This window comes from Trematomus bernacchii, unplaced genomic scaffold (genome assembly GCF_902827165.1).
Source record: "Trematomus bernacchii unplaced genomic scaffold, fTreBer1.1, whole genome shotgun sequence".
NCBI lineage: Eukaryota > Metazoa > Chordata > Actinopteri > Perciformes > Nototheniidae > Trematomus > Trematomus bernacchii.
Window position 1 is genome coordinate 293,429 of NW_022987332.1, and position 19,772 is coordinate 313,200.

Here is a 19,772-nt window from a genome sequence, read left to right on the forward strand (position 1 = left end):
TCTTTGCCTCCCACCTGACATGAAGCTGCTGTGTGTGTGTGTGTGTGTGTGTGTGTGTGTGTGTGTGTGTGTGTGTGTGTGTGTGTGTGTGTGAGAGATCCTGATATTGGTTGTTTACTTTCCGTACAACTAAAATGTTTGAGAAAACGTTATATTACGTCTGTTCTGTCGGAACTCCAAGTGTGATTCCATTTTATTTATTTCACCATGCTCCACACAATCTATGGTGTGATATAAAAAAGAAAATAAGAGGTGAAGTAAAAAGATATGATTCTACACTGTATTGAAGTAAACATGTATTATTTTGAATTGTATTTTAGTGAACATGTATTGTTTGAACTGTTTTATGTAATCACAACGGTTTTGGGTAATTATATATAGAAAGGATATTCTTACTTTCAAACTCACTGATCCAGAGATTCTGTTTCACTTGGCCTTTTTCACCCCTAAAAGCCAGATGTTGGTTTTAAGTCGTTAAAGACATCGTTAAATAGGTGAAGAAAAGTTTAAATGTCTGAAGGAGGATAGTTTATGTGAAAAAACCCCATGGGAAGGGAATGTAGAGTAGATAGGGTGGAGATAGAGGTTGACTTTTGACCTTAGAGAACTTTGGAATTCCAAGTTATGGTGAAGAACTATTGAACCCGGCCAGAAGGGAATCCAGCCAATCAGGACACTTGGGGGAGGTGATCAGCTTACACAGCTCCTCCTCACGGAACTCTGATTCGCTTGGGAGGAAAATGGGAAGGAAGAGTCGACACATCTCCGCCCCAAAAATAGATATGAATACTGATGTTTTTGAGTGTAAAAATGCTTCTGGTTTTACTGAAGGCTGGTCTGTCTACCTGTAAACCGCATCACAAACCTGAAGCCCGGAGTACTCGAGTACTCTGTATAACTTGTATATGTGTTTGGTTTCCTACCAGAAGTAAACTCAGATAATTTGTTATAACTTTGATTCCGGTGTTTTCAATTCCTTTCTTAATTTAATAGAGATCCAGCCTCATCCAACGAACGGCGCGTAGCAGAGGTGATCGGAGTGTTACCCCTTTTTATTGTACAGGTTGTGTTCAGCAGGAATATCTTATTAATGCCACTTTTATAATAGTTTACGAGTAAATGCAATCGCCAAACCTAATTAGCCAACATAATATAACATGGTGATTATGTGACTTTGCGTCACCACCGCTTAGCTAAAGGCAGCTAATGCTTGGCTTATTTGGTCAACTTTTAACAACAACTGTTTTAAAGAAACTTTCATTAACCACAGACCTTATTTTCAGGAGTTTAACCAACATCTCAGTGATTTCAAGACGAAGGAGCAAGCTATAAATGCCAAATCATTTCCTGGTTTAGGACTCATTCCTGCACCACTCTACTGGGTCCTTTGTATATGCATGAGTCACTTCTTCATTTCCCATTTGATGCTACAGTATTATTGACATAGCATTTATATATAATAATAGCCTGTTACATATGATACACTATGTAACAGGCCAAAATGTGTCATGACGCATACATGCTTAAAAAGAGTTATGTTCATCAAAGAGCAGATTATACTCAGAAGTAAGGAAATAATGTTTCCAGATGTCCAAAACTAGCTTCACTGTAAAAAAAAAATTCAAATTGGAAAATATTGAATATAGGGTTATATACAGTCTATGGTTATTGTAGAGAGAAAATAATATTGTTTCTATTTGATGTATTTGTACGATGTGTACACACTAGCCTAACATAAGAGAAACTTGTTATGACATTGTCATAATTGTTTAATATAATAAATTACTCTTCATCACAAATATGTTTATTCATGTTAATAATAAATCGTTTTAATCACGGTATATGTTGGGATTCCACTCAGTAAAAGTTGTGTTTGTATTCTGAATGGGGAAACTGGTTGTGAATAAAGCTTTCTAAAAAAAAAAAGAATCACTTCCGGGTCGAAAGTAACAAATCCGAGCTAGATCCGATCTGCTCACTGACAGCTCTGAAGTTGTGATTTCATTTGAAGAACTCTCCAGAATCTGATCTCCCGCGGATACCCAGAGACAACATGGCGACCACCATCAGCACCCAGCGGGGACAGGTAACGCTCTGCGGCTCTGTGGCTCTGTGTGACGGCTGGGAGAACAGGGGCTAGGCGGAACTAGCCCCCACTGCTGTTTACACTCAGCTCTGACAGTTCATAAGTCAGTGATTCAACAGAAACGACCAGCAGCAGTTCAACACGGACACAATCACCGACTATATTATATATGTTATATAGATAAGGAGCTGATATTAGCTTAGCTTAGCTAGCATAACAGGCTGTCAATAAAGCGCTACAGCAGCTAATGCTTATACACAGTGTTGTCTACAAAAACAACAACACATAACCTCGGTAAACAATACTTTTTACTGTTAGTAACTTCCGAGGAGGTGGTCTATCCAGACTTAGTACTGTTATTGATCAAAGAAGCACTGAGATCTTTAAACAAGACATATACTACTGTTATTGTAAACATACTGAGTCACAAGTTTAAGTCCTGCCTTCAGATCAAATATCATCAAAATATACTTAAAGTACCAACAGTTAAAGTACTTGCTATGTGTAATATATATCATATTACTGGATGATGATGATTGATGCATGAATCACAGCTCCTTGTGATGACTCAATATGCTGCTGCTAGATATCTAAACCTTTAATCATATGTTTATGTATTAGTGGATTTATATGTTGTATTAGCTAATGGTATATTGTAAACAAGTGAGTAGATAAGTGAGTCATTTAATAAGTAAAAGAAACACCTCTTATTAAATGGAAATACATTAGAACACTGAGGGTGTTCCTCAGGGAAAGGACTCCATCATGATGCATGTGTGCTTTGTTTACAATGGAAAGCAGTTGCTGTCACATCTGTAATGAGAGCAGGTCAGGGACAGATGCTCAGTGTGTCCTCAGCAGCTGTATAGTACATGGACATGGTTTTAAGGTGAGGGAAGGCCATTTTAAAGGGTTTTAAAAATATTTATTGACTCAAAGATACAAATGTTTTTGTCGTTTAAGTCCCAGGCTCCTTCAACAATGCACCATATGAGGGTTTGTACTTAACATACAAATAAAATACTTACAATAGTGCATAGGAATTGTGCAACACACTTCATACAGTAGATGTATACCTCCTTGGTTTCTCACATTTTTTAAATTATCTGTGATTATGTTATATAATAGCATACATTTCTCTGCAATAATAAGAAATATAATACAGACAAGTCATCATTTGTTTGCAGAAGCGTATTCTAAATAGGTGTTAAGATCATGCAGCAATAAAAGGGCAACATGAATAGAGTACTTCACATGAATTGTTTGGGTCATGTGGGGTAAATATTGGAAGCCCTGTATTGCGTGCTTCTGGAAGGATAGCCCCATTTCAGGCCTCACAGCTGATAAAAGATGCAACATTAACACGCTGTAGCATCATGCTAGCAGGCCTGACCACATCCTGACATCTGACCATTTCTCTTTAAGGGAAATAATTGCAACTTAATTGAACTTCTTCCCAGAGCTGCCAACCAAATCACATGAAAAAAAAGACAAATCTTACTACAGTATGTTCGTGTATTTATTAGATTGAATTAAAGTGTGGTTACCTCTTTATGTTATGATAGCTATACTTATAGTATTTGCCAATTTTTCTTTTCTCAACAACGTATATTTTCTCTCAGTGAGAGGGGCGAATAAAAGACTTGTGATTTCTGAGCATAATCTGAATCTGAATTCAGTGGCGGCTGGTGCATTTTTCTCCAGGGGAGCTCTACCAAAATTTAAGCAAACTTATACACAAACTCAAAACATATGTCATATTACAGCCCAGGGCTAGCTCAAAGGCACAGTCTATTATTTCAGTGCCTGTTTATGTCAACCTCCTTATTATGCTTACTGATCCCTATCCTGTACCCTCATTGGACAGCTGTGTTTACTTTCCTAAACATGGCTACAGGGCTCTCGACTAACTTTTTTCACCATCCTCCCGGAACCGTCCCGAAATGAATGTGGACCGTCCCGAATTTAAAATATTAGTTTTTCTACATTATCATTAGTTAAAACATTCAAAGTGACCTTAACATAAATAAAACACCATACAAATCATTAGATGATAATTCATCAACCTTTTTATTTGAGTAAATCAGTCAATCACATAAACAAAGGCCAAATATATTTTAAAAAACACACAAAGGAGAAAGTTACTCTAATATTGAATCCAATCAAGTCCCATCCAATTAACAAAAAAATCCAACACTCTGTCCTGAAGACAGAACCCAGAGTAACCAGTAACCAGGATGACTGTAACACAGTCAGGAGACCTTGACATATTAATTAGTCTTGGAACTGGGGCCTTCTGGTCCTGCAGCCACTACTCCACCACTTCATGAACTGAGATGTGCAGGAGGAAGCTAAGCATCTCGTTAGACAAGCAAGACCTCCAGTCTGACTTAATTCTCTTCATGCTGGAGAATCCACGCTCGCAGCAAGATGAACTCATGGGGAGCACTTGTGTGATCTCCACTATGACCTTCATTTGCTTAAACTGGTCTTCCCTTCCAATAGCACCTGTAAGTAGCCTCTGCCACAGCACCTGGGGTTCAATGTGCCTGTAGTGACGCTGTACGAGGACTTTCAGGTCAAGCCACTCTCTCTTAGCTGCCTCTCCAGAAGTAAAGTCCCCGCATTCTGCAAGGATGGATTGGAAATGCTCCATGAATTCAATGAGCTCAGCATTGCCAAATGTCGCCAGTTCAGCTGTGTCTTCTGTCCGTTTCCCTCCTGTTGAGCTGGACATTCTGCCAGGTGTTTCCAGGTCCAACCTCATCCAGTACCTTCTGGAGCCTCGGGCCTGGGTCTGTCTAGGTTTGTAATAAAAGGAAAGAAAAAACATTTTACTCATTGTAATCCATAAAATGAAAACGTTTTAAAGTATGTTATATTGTGACTATAATAATAAATATTTGAAATGTGTATAATATATGGAATATTTACTATGATGATGTTGATAATGTGTACATTTCCAGGCGTACATTATTCACATTTTAAATATTTCTTATTATATAATAACAGCACAAAATACTTCCACAGTTTTTCAATAATATAATCACAAATTACAAAATATCTTCACAGTTTTTCATATTTAGGGATTATATAAATACCAGTTTTACCAATTCCTATATATTCAATTGTTAATGTTCAACAATTAATCAAAATAAATGTTACTGACCTGCATGGCTACAAGTGACAGTGTTGTCGTTTGTAGTCCATCAGAGACCATCTGCAAGGTCAGTCCATCCCTCTGAAACAGCAGGCTGAGCTGCTTCAGCTCCTGAACAATGTCCATCACCAAGTGAATGAACATCACCATCTTGTACTGTGTCAGGGACCGATGAATGGCACGTGCTCTCCCTGTCATTCGGATCACTAGCATGGTTCTCAAAGTGAACCAGGGTAACTTTGAAGTTTTTCACCAAACCTTCAAGGGCTCTGGACATATGTGGAAGCCATCTTGTCCAATCAATGTTACCTGGTTTGACCACATTTATGCCCATAACTTTCCCAAGTGCATGGAGCTCACGGGGAGCTTTTGCAGAGTGGGAGTAGTGCTTGTAAACACCATTCGGTGTCTCCTTCAATTCAGCCAGCAGAGGCACTGATTTGATGCTGTCAAGCGCTGACAGCTCCAGTCTGTGAGCCACACACCAGATTGGTACAATTGAGGGACACATTTGTTTCAGCTTGGCTGCCACTCCATTGTGAACTCAGATGCACCATCACAGCCGAAGCCAACCATCCGGGATTTCAAGTCTTGCTCAGTCAGGCCCACATTCCTCAAACCAACAAGTATTGCGTCAAGGATGCCTTGGCTGTGGGCATGCTCCAATAAAACAATGTCCACAAATTGATTGACAGGTTTGCCATCTTCCACATATGTCAATTAGACCATCTCCTGATCTTTCACGGAGCGATCAACACTCGAATCGGACATGACAGAGAAGAAGTGTGTGTTTTTTAGTTTCTCCACCAGGTCATCCTTCATAGATTGACCTATGGCCTGGACAAAGGTGCGACAGGCATTGTCGTTCTTGTAAGTGTCACCAAGGTCCAGATTATTTTTGTGATGCAAGTCAACTAGGCTTGGAAACATGGTGAAGGGGGTTTCTTCTTTTGCCACAAAGTAAGCTATATTAAATAGCTTTCTCATCTTTTCTCTGACATTCTCTGACATCTTGTGTAGGACACAAGCCATGGGTGTTCCGCTTGGGTTTACTTTCGCAGCCTGAGCGCCTGAGCAGTCAGAATGTGATGTAGTTTTGCTGTGTTCTTGGAGTGTTTTTATCCGGATTTTGCCATCACCCACACCAATGAAAAGGTTGTTCCCTTTCGCAAGACTGGGAAAAGCACGACAGCTTTTGCAGAACATCATGCCTGTCTCTGCATCAAATTCAACAAATGGGAAGGACTTCTTCCACTCCGGCAACCATTTGCGTTTTCTTTTTACCTCATATTTGTTTGTGCACGAGGCAACCTGCAAATAGAAATGTAAAAGTTGAATTAGAGTGTACAGCCTACAGCATGGGTCGGCAACAGGCGTCCCGCGGGCCATTGTTGGCCCGCCAGCAATAATATTTGGCCCGGAATTTTGAGAATAAAAAATAAATAAAAACATTTTAAATTAAGTTTTTTTTTTTTTTTCAATATCGGACCGACAGTCGCACATATACAGTAGGCTATCATGCCCGAATAGAGAATCTACCTACACCTGAAGAATGCTTATTGTACTTGTATCCATGTTGAGAGTGAATGACGCACAGGCACAATCTGGCAGCGGGGTGCACTGACGCTGATAGTGGATCAATAAGTAGGTGGACAGTGTGTGGTTTGAAAAAGATAACACCAGCACACTAAATCATTAAAACGTAATGTTTACTTATATGTGAACAGTAACAAAGTTCAGTCAAACATTGACAACAAAATCGGAGAAGCCGCTTGATCATGGAGGCCGTTACAAGCTTCAAAGTTGTATTTATCAGTTGAATTTGCCGAAACAAGTTTAATATTCTGAAAGCCAAGACTTTGTTTGTTTGAAATCAGATGAAAACAAACTCTCACGGACCCTGCCGTGTTATCTATGATTACTATACACGCCTTACATTCATAACTTAGCGGGAGGGAGGGAGAGCGGTGCTGCGGAACAGCAGAGTGCGAGTGAGAGGTGCCTGTCATCTTCCCTTTACAAGCTTCAAAAATGTATTTATCGTGTGATTTTGGAATTAAAAGTTTCATATTCTGAAAGCCAAGACTTTGTTTAGTTAAAATCAAACAAAACACCCGAACCCCGAAAAAAATGCGTATTTTTTTACGCAAATCCACGTTTATTTTGAAATGAGCCGTTGCGACTTCCGACTGATTTCTATAGAGCGGGTCACATATGACGTCCAAAACACGTCGGGCATTGTTTCTGATTTCATCATGCAACTTTAGAATCTAACTTGAGTCTCATGATAACTGCCAGTATTTGCTATGCTATGATAAATGATGGAATTAAAATCTTATGACCCGAGCTCCTCCAACAATGCAACATAGTGATATAATAAAATCCAAAAATATAAATAAAATAATAGTGCAAGAAGTCTACATACACGTAAATAGAATATGATATATACAAGAACAGAATGTATCATGTGCTGTCTGCAGTGATGCTGAGCTGTTGAATGCTTTCAAAATGACTCTTGTGACTCGGGCTGGATGTTCTGACAGTCCAGACATGTAAAAAAAAAAGACATTTTACGATGTGTCCTTAGACCAGGTCAAAGGCAAAAGTGTTTGTAGCTGTTCTGAAAGGCCACACTTGATGTGGGGGATCGTAAAGAGGGGGAAACTAGACATGTGGCAGAAAAACATAATGGCCTGAACGCGATCATTTGTGTATAATTGTTTGATTCCACAATCAAGGGACAGTATACTGTTATGGGCATACATTTGCAGAAATGGAATACAGTATTCATAACTACATATGTTTCGCAGTTGTGAATAATTACCTGGAACGCTGTGCTTCTGTTACCTTCGAATTATTCTGAACATGTCTTTTGGTTAGATGCCTGAAATAAGATCTGTGGTTAACACAAGCTTAGGAGAGTTGTCTTCAGAAGCTTCAGGGTTTGCTAACAAGTGTCTAAATGAGACTATTGTCATCACACCAAACATTTGCCACCTGTAGCTTAGTGATGTTGACATGAAGTCATGTGACCAAGATCTAGTTCCTTATAGCCTAACTTTAGCTCTTTACTCTGGCAGTTAAATTTGTCTCAGGTCTTTTTTGTCATCTTTGAATTGCCATTGTGTGTGTGTGTGTGTGTGTGTGTGTGTGTGTGTGTGTGTGTGTGTGTGTGTGTGTGTGTGTGTGTGTGTGTGTGTGTGTGTGTGTGTGTGTGTGTGTGTGTGTGTGTGTGTGTGTGTGTGTGTGTGTGTGTGTGTGTGTGTGTGTGTGTGTGTGTTCAGGTGTACATTGGGGAGCTTCCCCAGGACTTCCTGCGGATCACCCCCACCCAGCAGCAGCAGCAGGTGCACCTGGACGCACAGGCGGCCCACCAGCTGCAGTACGGGGGCTCCATGGCAACTGTGGGGCGACTCAGCATCACAGTGGTGCAGGTACACACACACACACACACACAGCTGTGTCTCATCTGGATGTCTGTCCCCCTGTGGATCATATCACACTGGTCCTGTCTGTTCTGCTCTGAAGGGGAAGCTGGCTAAGAACTACGGGATGACCCGGATGGATCCGTACTGCCGGGTCCGGCTGGGCTACGCAGTGTACGAGACCCCCACTGCTCACAACGGAGCCAAGAACCCGCGCTGGAACAAGGTGATCCAGTGCACCGTGCCCCCGGGGGTGGACTCCTTCTACCTGGAGATCTTTGATGAGGTGAGGAAGGGGACCTGCTGAATCCGTCCCCTACAGTACTCACACACACATGGATAAGAAGGGGTGTAACAGTTTCCAAACCGCATTAAGAACCACAGTACAAACATTCAGTGATACTCCAACAGTAACACCCGTACAGACAAGAAGATGATTATGAGATGAGAAATTATGAACATTTGAACTAGTTTCAGTTTTTAAATTGATGTTCTTATATACTGTTCAGCTATATGCTGATAAAAGTCAAAACATATTTTACAAAAAAACATAAAGGCAAAGGCCTTTAATATTCATTCAGTTTAGACATATCTGATAAGGCGGGTGTTTAAAGGCAGTGCCCTTTGAACAGATATTTACAACTCTTATTTAGTTTCCATCCCGATGATGATTGCCTCCTTACCACCTCACAAAGTTACACAAGTACTTTTCTTTTTTTAATCTTTGATTTTTTCTTTATTTCAAGTATAGTACTGTGCTACAAATGAATTGTTATGGGACCAGGGGTGCACCCCCTGTTGCAGTGCATGTGTGCGACAGTGTGTTTAGTTAAACTGGGGACCATAGTCATTGGGCTTAAACTAAACCACATCTAGTGAAGACAAGGGCTGCGTTTCACTTCGATTAAATGGATTCCTTGCGTCCCTCACTTGCGTTGTTTCCCTGCGACTAGTCCCTCCCACCAGGGAAGCATGGAGAGACGCAAGGAAACCACGAGAAGCAGGGAAATGAGTTTTAAGAGCAATGGGACGTCCTTTTCCTCCGGAGCGTCACGTGAAGCGACGTCCGTTTGTGATGACGCCGCACAGCTGTTCGTCTGACAGCAGCTCTGTCCCCGTTATTTTCACAAACACCCCCGCCTCTGTTAGTACACATTTACTGACACAAACATTTGTATCATCTGTTGTAGACCCAAATACATTAAATAAAATAAGAACTCATTCTCAAAAAAGATAAACGCCATTCTTAAAATGTATAAACGAACAATAGTTGGATTAATATTGATTAGAACAATAGAAATAAAATAATTGAGAGAAGAAAAAGAGATATGTTATCTATCAAAACCCAGTTAGATTAACATTCATTGGATTGCACACTTTGTTTGTTTGTGTGGATATGTAGCAAATTAACATTTTAAATAGCACTTAATGACTGACTGAATGGAAATGACAATAAATGAAAATGTAAAACGAAAAAAGCGATCATGAAAATGTTTCCAAAAAATGAATAAAATGATTTTTGACCACTTTGTTGTTCAGATATATCACATATTTGTAACTGAATGATGCATTAATTGAAACAAAACACAGTATAAACTGAGGAGTGAGTCCCGTGAGTTTCATGTGTTTTCTTCACTCCGCTGGGAAACTGCTCTCATGTCAAGAAGCATCAGATCAGTGCATGCACTGCATCGTCCAATCAGTGAGCGATACACAGTAAGGGGGCGGGGCGAGTGTCTGAGGATTTCATCGAAGGATGGTCCGGTAGTTCCTCGACTATCGCTCCTCCATTATCGCTCCTCGCTCCTCCGGCAAAAATAAGGCCATTGGGACGCTACTCAAGATGGCGCAGACAAATCAACTTCCGGTGAGACCGAGACCAAGGAGCGAGGAAATGAAAAATAAGAGAAGTGAAACGCAGCCCATGTTAGAAGAATACCTTAACCACAGAATGTTTATTTATATACAATTGTTCTCCCTGTGTTTCCTGGGATATTTGGAACAGTTAATCAGACAGAACTGTCTCTCTCAGCATGTGTTCAGTGAGTGAGCTCTGAGCGTGCTGTTTGTCTGTTTCCAGAGAGCGTTCTCCATGGACGACAGGATAGCATGGACTCACGTCACCATCCCTGAAAGCCTGCGGGGGGGCAGCGTGGTGGACGAGTGGTTCACCCTCAGCGGTCGGCAGGGCGACGACAAGGAGGGCATGATCAACCTGGTGATGTCTTTCGCTGTGAGTGCACTCTCTCTCGTACTCTTCCCCACTCCTGAGACCCTCATGTGGAGGATGTGCAACTCCACCACTTAGACTTTATTCAACTTTTTTACAGCAAACAACACAATAAACTAACAACACCAGCACAGTGCAATACGAGAAATATTCCTGTGTATTATGGACACATAATAAATGCAAAGCGTATCATGTTCCCAAATAATCAAGGTAAATAGGACTCATGTTCTCAATAGCAATTGAGTAGGTTATATTCACAATCATATTCGAGAAAAGCGCTATAAAAATTAAATATATTATATTCATTTTGAGATATATTTGAACCATCTTCCAGGTTATGAGTCGTTTCTTAGTCTTAATACAAAGAAAACCATATACAATATAATGCCATTTTGCATTATATTCTTATCCACCCCACCCCTCTTTAGGTGTGATGAACATGTTCAGTTCTTCATCTCTCCTCTCTGTCAGTCCTTACCTGCAGGCATGGTGACCCAGCCCGTCGTCCTGATGCCCTCTGTGTACCAGCAGGGGGTGGGATATGTGCCCATTGCAGGTCGGTCAGACACACACACACACACACACACACACACACACACACACACACACACACACACACACACACACACACACACACACACCACACACACACACACACACACACACACACACACACACACACACACACACACACACACACACACACACACACACACACACACACACACACACACACACACACACACACACACACACACACACACACACACACACGTGTTTTTGTAATCACCTTCACCGTCAGAAGGGTAGCCACAGGTCAACAGGGTTGAAATTTATAAAAACTAGTTGACCTACAGACAGTATTAATTAACAGTGTGCTAGCTGGCAGATGTTAGCTATCTATCTAACAAGATGCCTAGCTAGCTAAGTATCTTTCTAACTATCCCCAAATTGGTGGTTTAACTTCTAAATATTATTAAATACCCTGAGGTTATTTACATTGCCGACCTGTGTCTACCCTCGTCAGCTCCAAACATCGACATCAAATCCAAAAATGTATGTTATTTGGATAAACTGATCACATATTTTGAAGCTAAGTGGTTACTGTCTTGCCTGAAAAAAGGATTAAAACCTAATGGATAGATAGATAGATAGTACTTTATTGATCCCAAATTGAGAAATTGTTGTTGTTACAGCAGCATAAATAGTTATTTTAAAAGCCTAAGACCTTTTATTGGGCTGGCTCTTCTCTGTTAGTTCCCCCCCCCCCTCTGTGTCTGGCTCTTACATCAGCAGTGTGTGTTGTGTTGCTAGGAGTGCCTGCAGTCTACAACCAGGGCATGGTGCCGATGGGGTTACCCGCAGCCGTGCCCGCAGTGGGGGGCCCGGGGCCGGTGTGCAGCGAGGAGGACCTGAAGGCTCTGCAGGACATGTTCCCCAACCTGGACCCCGAGGTGGTCCGCACCGTGCTGGACGCCCAGCAGGGCAACAAGGACGCTGCCATCAACTCTCTGCTGCAGATGGCCGAGGAGCTCTAACTGCAGAACGCGGCTCACAGCGGACATACACACGCACGCACACACGCACGTGCACACACACACACACACACACACACACTCTGCAGCCACAGAGATGTTTCCTGTCCCTCTATTGATCCTGCGTTAGGATGTGAGGGTGCTTAAGGTTTGTATCAGTGTGTTCATCTGCTCTCTCAGCGTTTGATTTGCACTGTCTGAGCTGTAGTGAGTCCTGTTGTTATTATGATGTTTACACCATGTCTGTAGTAACCTGCAGAATTCTGTTGTTTTATATGTCGCTGTAAAGTGTTTAATGCAGAGCTCAAAATCTGGTAAATTATTATGGATGTATAAATTATTTAGAATATATGGTGATGAGTCAATGAACAAACGCCCTGAGGCAACGCCATGTCCCTCTGAGTCATCTTTCATAGTGAGCAAATCATTTCTCTGCAAAGTTTTGATGACACCAATTATCAATCAGTGCAGTAAGGATGTGGGAACTGTTGTAAAGTAATATCCGGTGTATATATGAGAGTTTTGATAAAAACACAGTTAGCTGTGATGAACATTGTCTGGAGAGATTTACTCTAACTTTTATTGAGATAAGTATTCACCGCTGTATTAAGAAATACTTAGTGCCCCCTGAGTAGTGAGGGTGAGAACCCCACTGGATGTTCATCCCCATAGGACCAAACTATTTAGTGTGCCAGAAAAACATTTAATATGTTCCAATTCATAGTATGTCAAACCCAGAATGCCAAAAACACCACATTTGTCTGACTGGATAGCAGATATAAGAGCAAGAGGGTCAAAGTTCAAGATGGTCCTGCAGTATGAAGTAAAAGAACAATGAATTGTATCTATTGTTTATGGTGACCCCCCCCACCATCCTAGCATGTACATGAGGACCAACAGATTCATATTCACTGTGTGATGTGAGCGCAGCGCTTCCTGATTCCCGGCCACAGCTCTGTCCTCTAGCTCCTCGAGCTTTCCTCCACTCGGTGGATTCTGCCTGCCAAAGGTTCACGTGACAGATGTCGTCTGATGGACTTATCACTTGTGATTCATTTACTATCGCTCATTATTACTTCACAATTGCAGTCATTTTGTTCTGTGTCATGTGATTCTGTTCTTTCAGCATCTGGACATCCTTGCACTTGCAGTTTAATTTATTAAATTGATTATTAGAATCTTTTGTCATTTATCGTCATGCTTGGCATAAACTGCAGTTGTTTAAATCTTCATGTTACTGAAATAGCTTGAGGAAGAGTGGTTTTAGTGTTCAGAAGACAACGTGTGCCCTCGTCACAACCACAGCTACATTCAGCTCCACACAACAAGCACAATGAATATCTTTGTTAAAGGAAGATGTTACAAGAAAAAGATGCTCGTAAAAACAACTCATTGTCATCTCCCTTTATCCAGCCTGGTGTCATGTATATACTCATCATACCTGCAGGTGTAATAGTCATGTGTTGAGTGTGACCCATCTAAAGCAACACGTCCCTGTGAGACATCATTCAGACCCCGCTGACATATTGATGAATATGGCTTGAACAAAGATCTTAGAGGCATTTTACATCGGATCAAATCCTAATCCTAAAGAATCCAGTGGAAGCAGGACTTTCAGTGTGAGCTTCTCACAATCATGTTTCAGACAACAAGAGTTACACATAGTGTATTTGAAGGAATATGGCTTTGTATACTAAAGCATAACACTAAAGGTCAAGACACAGATAATACAAAGTCTAGATGTTTTGATAATGAAAAGGGCTGTGTAGTTTTTGAAACAAATAGGACAGATTTGCAAAGTTTACATTAGAGTTTAAAGAATATGCAAGTTGACTTTTGTTCTAATTTATGTACACACACTTCTGATTTTATATAAAAGTACCAGATATTTGTTTGTTTTTTCTCCAGTAGTTGCTAATTTTTGTACTAATAATTTAACCAAGATACACTTCAAGGTTCACTTCAATCCGTCTCTAACGGTCTGGGACATTAACTCTTAAGTCAGTGGGCATCGGTAAAGAGTGAAATGAGAGTTGCAGAGTTATGGGGTGTTCAGTTTAACCTGGGCCGGGGCTTGCAAATAGTGAGCTGTACAAAAATACACAGAGCTACAATAAAATGAAGGATGACATCATTATGGTTTCTGTTGGCTTTTTTGTTCCTCCGTGTAGTTAAAGAATGTAACACACACCTTCATTAAGCACTGATGTAATGGTGGGAATATTCAGTGACCCAAATCAAACATACCCACATTGTTGTGTGACCAACAGGTGCATGCTGGGTCTGGCTAAATGCTGCAATGCTCATAGCGGTCATGGAGTCTGGTTTCTGGGGTCGCTGAGTACTTTTACCTTCAGTCAGGTGTGTCCACTGCTTCTGATGATCAGAATCAGAACTCCTTCATTCGTCACGCAACGAGGACATTTACAGCAGAGGTATAGTGTAGATAAAGTTAAGAGAATATACTTACATATTAAAAAATAACAAAGTATGCACACGTTATTAACATAAAAAAACACAATAAGTAAAGCAACTAATTGAGAGACAAAATAAAGCGTGACTGTCCAGAGGGTATATTGCACAAAGTTCTATTTCATCCTTACTGACCGCCAGAGGCGGTGCTTTAGCACTGGATATCTTCTGTCTCGCGCATGCGTAGGTCGAATATTTATATCAACAAAGTCACGTGTGACCTCGTATGACCCCGGAAGGCATAAGTTCCGGTGTTGTCAACGAGTTGAGTTCTTTTTCATCTTCTCGCTGCGCAGGTTACTACTTTATGAGTAGAAGCCAAGCTAGCTTATTGAAAATTCTAGCTCATCGCTACCTGTAGCCTTGCGATCGTCTCGATCGGGGCTGCGGGCTAGAAAAAACGCTCGCCCTCCAAAGGCTGCGACGAGCTGTCCGCCCTCCCAAGGGAGGGGACCGCGGTGTTCACCGCTCGGACCCCAGGAGCTCCTGCACACAGCCGGTGAGATCGCTACCATTTATCACTGATTGTGCTATCTATTCTCAAGCTAATGAGATAATTGTGTACAAGTTAGCCGAGGGCTCTCGCTAATTTGTTACTGCGCTAGTGAAGGGAGCGTCTCCGCCCCGCTTTCACTGCATACATTTGGTTCCTTGCCTGTTCTATCGTCCAGTTAGCTGAGTGTTTTCGTTCAAGCTAACTGTTACGGCGCTAGTGAAGGGAGCGTCTCCGCCCCCCCCTCTCACTACATACATTTGTTTCCTTACCTGTTCTATCGTCCAGTTAGCTGAATGTTTTCGTTCAAGCTAACTGTTACGGCGCTAGTGAAGAGAGTGTCTTCGCTCCCCTCTCACAGCTCACAATTAGTTCCTGTTCTATCCTCCAGTTACCTGAGTGCTCTCGCTCAAAGCTAACTTGCTACAGCGCTAGTGAAGAGAGTGTCTTCACTCCCCTCTCACAGCTCACAATTAGTTCCTGTTCTATCCTCCAGTTAGCTGAGTGCTCTCGGTCAAAGCTAACTTGCTACAGCGCTAGTGAAGAGAGGGTCTTCGCTCCCCTCTCACAGCTCACAATTAGTTCCTGTTCTATCCTCCAGTTAGCTGAGTGCTCTCGCTCAAAGCTAACTAAGAGGAGCCAGACCACTTCTTGACTCTATCGGTTGTAGGAGAGAGGACGCTGGCACGGTCTGTTGCCGCTTCTCCCTCGTAGCCTCTTTTGTTATTTTTAGCAAGGATTCTACTGCTTTTCTTTTGTTTTTGCACGGATTATATGGATGCTTATACCAACTATACCCAGACAATAATCCACTTTCCTGCAAATCCCTCGTCGGATGGACGAGCTACTAACGTCTAAGCTACAAGTGGCTAATAAGGTAGCTCAACCTTATTGAGCTACGAGTGGCTAATAAGGTTAGCCGCTACGCCAGCAACGACACCTACCACAAACAATTCCAGCTCAACTTCTCCACCCATCTCGATCTTCTGCCATGCAGTGGATCTTTCTGTGTTTCTGGCTCTTTCCCCATCTCTGGCTGGCAGGTCCGTGGCAAACACAAACAGCTACCAACTGCATCTGTCCGGACCGGCATGATGCTAAAGTACTCCATCTCGCAGCTGCTCGAGTTAAGACATTACAGCACTCCAACCTGTATCTCAGCACTTAAACAACTTGGAATTCTACGCCGAAGCCGCTATATCCACAGAAGCTCCCGTAGAAAGTTTGTTTATTCCCAGTCTGGAGACTCCATTCCATCACTCTGGTCAGCTGAGCGCACTGTCGCACTATTTCCACGTCATCAGAATACAGCTGCTCATGGAACTAGTAGTAGCTCTGGAAACCCCGCGAGACTTCTACACACCAAGCGGGACGGAAAACGTGGAGTGGATTTCAGCCTACTTCTTCCTCTACATAGCACCATCTCATCAAGCCTCAAAATAGAACTATTTAACACACAATCCCTCACTAATAAATCATGTCTCATACATGATCACATCCTAGATAGGGGGATTGACTTAATGTGTCTTACTGAGACCTGTCCCCTCCTGGCTATAATTACCTGGAGAAAGCCAGCCGCACTGGTCGCGGTGGAGGCTTAGCCGTAATACACCGCAGTGACCTGAAACTGACCCCCTTGTCTCTTCCTGACCTATCCTCCTTTGAATGCCTCGCATTCAAATGCAAACCCCCTTTCCCCATGACTATTATTCTCATCTACCGGCCACCCAAACCAAACCCAGCCTTCATCTCAGAGATAAATGAACTTCTCTCTTCAGTCTGTACCACATCTGCAAATACTGTCATACTGGGGGATTTGAACATCCATGTTGACACCCCCTCCCGCCAACCTGCAGCTGACTTCTTGCAACTACTGGATGTTCTCAACCTCAAACAGCATGTTGATGTCCCCACACACACCAGGGGGCACACGCTTGACCTGGTTATCACTGACTCGGCCCCCATCACAAATCTGTTGGTGTACGATCTGGGAGTGTCGGATCACAAGGTTGTTTCAATGGAGTTCAAATTGTCTCACCACATTAAACCCAAACGTCAAATCTATTTCAGAAATCTGAAACACATCGACACAGACATCATGACTTTGGACCTGCAGCAAATCCCCCCCTCTGCAAACTTCACTACAGTCAGTGAATCAGTGGAATACTACAACAAAACCCTGAGTACTGTCCTGGATCTCCACGCCCCACTGAAATCACGAACAGTCAGCTTCTCCCGCTCAGCCCCTTGGTTCACTTCAGAGTTGCGTAGCCTGAAGGCAGCTGGGCGTGTACTCGAGCGGCGTCTCGCACGATCTGGACTCACTGTTCACAGATTAGCCTATCAGGAACATCAAAAAACCTACTCAAAGTCACTCAAAAAAGCACGGTTACAATTCTACTCCGACATCATCAGTAAAAATCCTGGAAACTCCAAGCAGCTTTTCTCTACTGTTGATCATCTCCTCAAGCCACAAACTCCCTCACACATCGACACTACAGAAGAGCAGTGCAATAACTTTGTTACTTTCTTCAGGACAAAAGTTGCCACTATTCGCTCTCTTCTCTCCACCCCTTGCGCTGTGTCTGTCCCTACTGTTAACCCACAGCATGGGATTTTCCAACCGCTCTGTTGCTTCACGGAGATCTCTCAGCAAGAGGTTGAGGACATCACCTGCAAGATGAAACCCTCCACCTGCACACTAGACCCTCTACCCACAGCCCTTGTCAAATCGAACATCTCGGCTATAAGTCCCATGATCACCTACGCCATCAACAGCTCCCTCAAGGCTGGCTATGTTCCATTGGCTCTTAAAACTGCCGTCATCAGACCTCTTCTCAAAAAACCCACCCTAGACCCAGATGTCCTCGCCAACTACAGGCCCATCTCCAACCTCCCATTTCTAGCCAAGATGCTGGAAAAAGTAGTTGCCACCCAGCTTCAGGACCATCTACAACTAAACGGCCTCTTTGAAAAATTCCAGTCCGGTTTCCGTTCCGCCCACAACACTGAAACAGCTCTGGTCAGGGTCACAAACGACCTGTTGATGGCGGCTGACACTGGATCCCCATCTCTCCTCATCCTCCTGGATCTGACTGCAGCATTCGACACTGTCGACCATAACATCCTCCTTCAGCGCCTCAAACACACCATCGGACTCTCTGACTCCGCCCTGAGCTGGTTCCAGTCCTACCTGTCTGGAAGAACAGAGTACGTCTCCTTGGGAGGTGCGAGGTCCCAGACACACCCTGTCACCTGTGGTGTCCCTCAAGGGTCGGTCCTTGGGCCCACTCTGTTCACCCTATACACTCTGCCCCTTGGCCGTGTCATCAGCAGGCATGGATTATCATTCCATTGCTATGCTGATGACACGCAGCTATATATAAAGACAGACCCTATCCCGCATGCATCGTCACTGTCACCATCATCGTCACCGTTCCCATCAACATCCCTTAACACCTGCATTGAGGAGATAAAGGCTTGGATGCGAGAAAACTTCCTGCAACTAAATAGCTCCAAAACAGAAGCTATTTTAGTTGGCACACCAAACCAGGTCCAGTCATCCCCCATAACCCACATTACCTTTTCTGGCCAAAACATACCCCTCTCCACAGCAGTTACCAACCTGGGTGTAAGATTTGACAGACATCTGACTTTTGACACCCACATCAAACACCTGTGCAAAACCTCCTTCTACCACCTCAGGAACATTGCTAAACTCCGTCCCACACTCTCCCTGTCAGATGCTGAACAACTGGTCCATGCCTTCGTCTCCTCAAGGCTCGATTATTGCAACGCTCTCCTCATCGGGACTCCTAGCGGGAGCCTTCAGAAGCTCAAATATGTACAGAACAGTGCCGCTAGGATCCTGATGAGGGTGAGAAAATACAACCACATCACACCCGTTCTTCATTCCCTCCACTGGCTTCCTGTCTCATTCAGGATCGACTACAAGATCGCACTACTGACCCATCAATGCATCCACGGGAACGCTCCTCCATACCTGAAGGAACTTCTCACATCTCAAACCTCCACACGCAACCTCCGCTCCACAACCAACCATCTGCTTCGCCCCCCCAGGACCAAACTACGCACAATGGGGGATCGGGCTTTCTGTGCAGCTGCTCCTCGCCTGTGGAATTCCCTCCCAGACCACCTGAGGACTCCACAGACTACTGACTCCTTCAAGAAAGCCCTAAAAACCTTTCTTTTTAAAAAAGCTTTTGATTAAAATTTTTGATTTTGTTTATTTTATTTGTTTTTATTATGCCTCCTGTAGCACCTTGGGATTGCTGCTAGCAATGAAAGGTGCTTTATAACAGGGTTGCCAACTCTCACGCATCTGGCGTGTGACACACGCTTTCACTCTCA

General features: G+C 42.8%; 1 protein-coding gene across 1 annotated transcript; it reads left to right on the forward strand.

Annotated features, from left to right (window-relative positions):
• The first annotated feature begins 1,941 nt into the window (after positions 1–1,941).
• On the forward strand, positions 1,942–14,570 carry tollip (toll interacting protein). Its single transcript, XM_034127395.1, has 6 exons — positions 1,942–2,086; positions 8,531–8,680; positions 8,775–8,957; positions 10,752–10,904; positions 11,373–11,457; positions 12,216–14,570. The coding sequence occupies exons 1-6, from the start codon at positions 2,054–2,056 to the stop codon at positions 12,437–12,439; spliced, it is 828 nt and encodes a 275-aa protein (XP_033983286.1). The 5' UTR covers positions 1,942–2,053; the 3' UTR covers positions 12,440–14,570.
• The last annotated feature ends 5,202 nt before the right edge of the window (positions 14,571–19,772 follow it).

Excerpts from the sequence above, each read along its gene's own strand:
- tollip (XM_034127395.1), top strand. The coding sequence starts at position 2,054 with ATGGCGACCACCATCAGCACCCAGCGGGGACAG. Across the intron at positions 8,958-10,751 it reads ACCTGGAGATCTTTGATGAG|AGAGCGTTCTCCATGGACGA; the intron begins GTGAGGAAGGGG and ends GTCTGTTTCCAG. Across the intron at positions 10,905-11,372 it reads ACCTGGTGATGTCTTTCGCT|TCCTTACCTGCAGGCATGGT; the intron begins GTGAGTGCACTC and ends CCTCTCTGTCAG.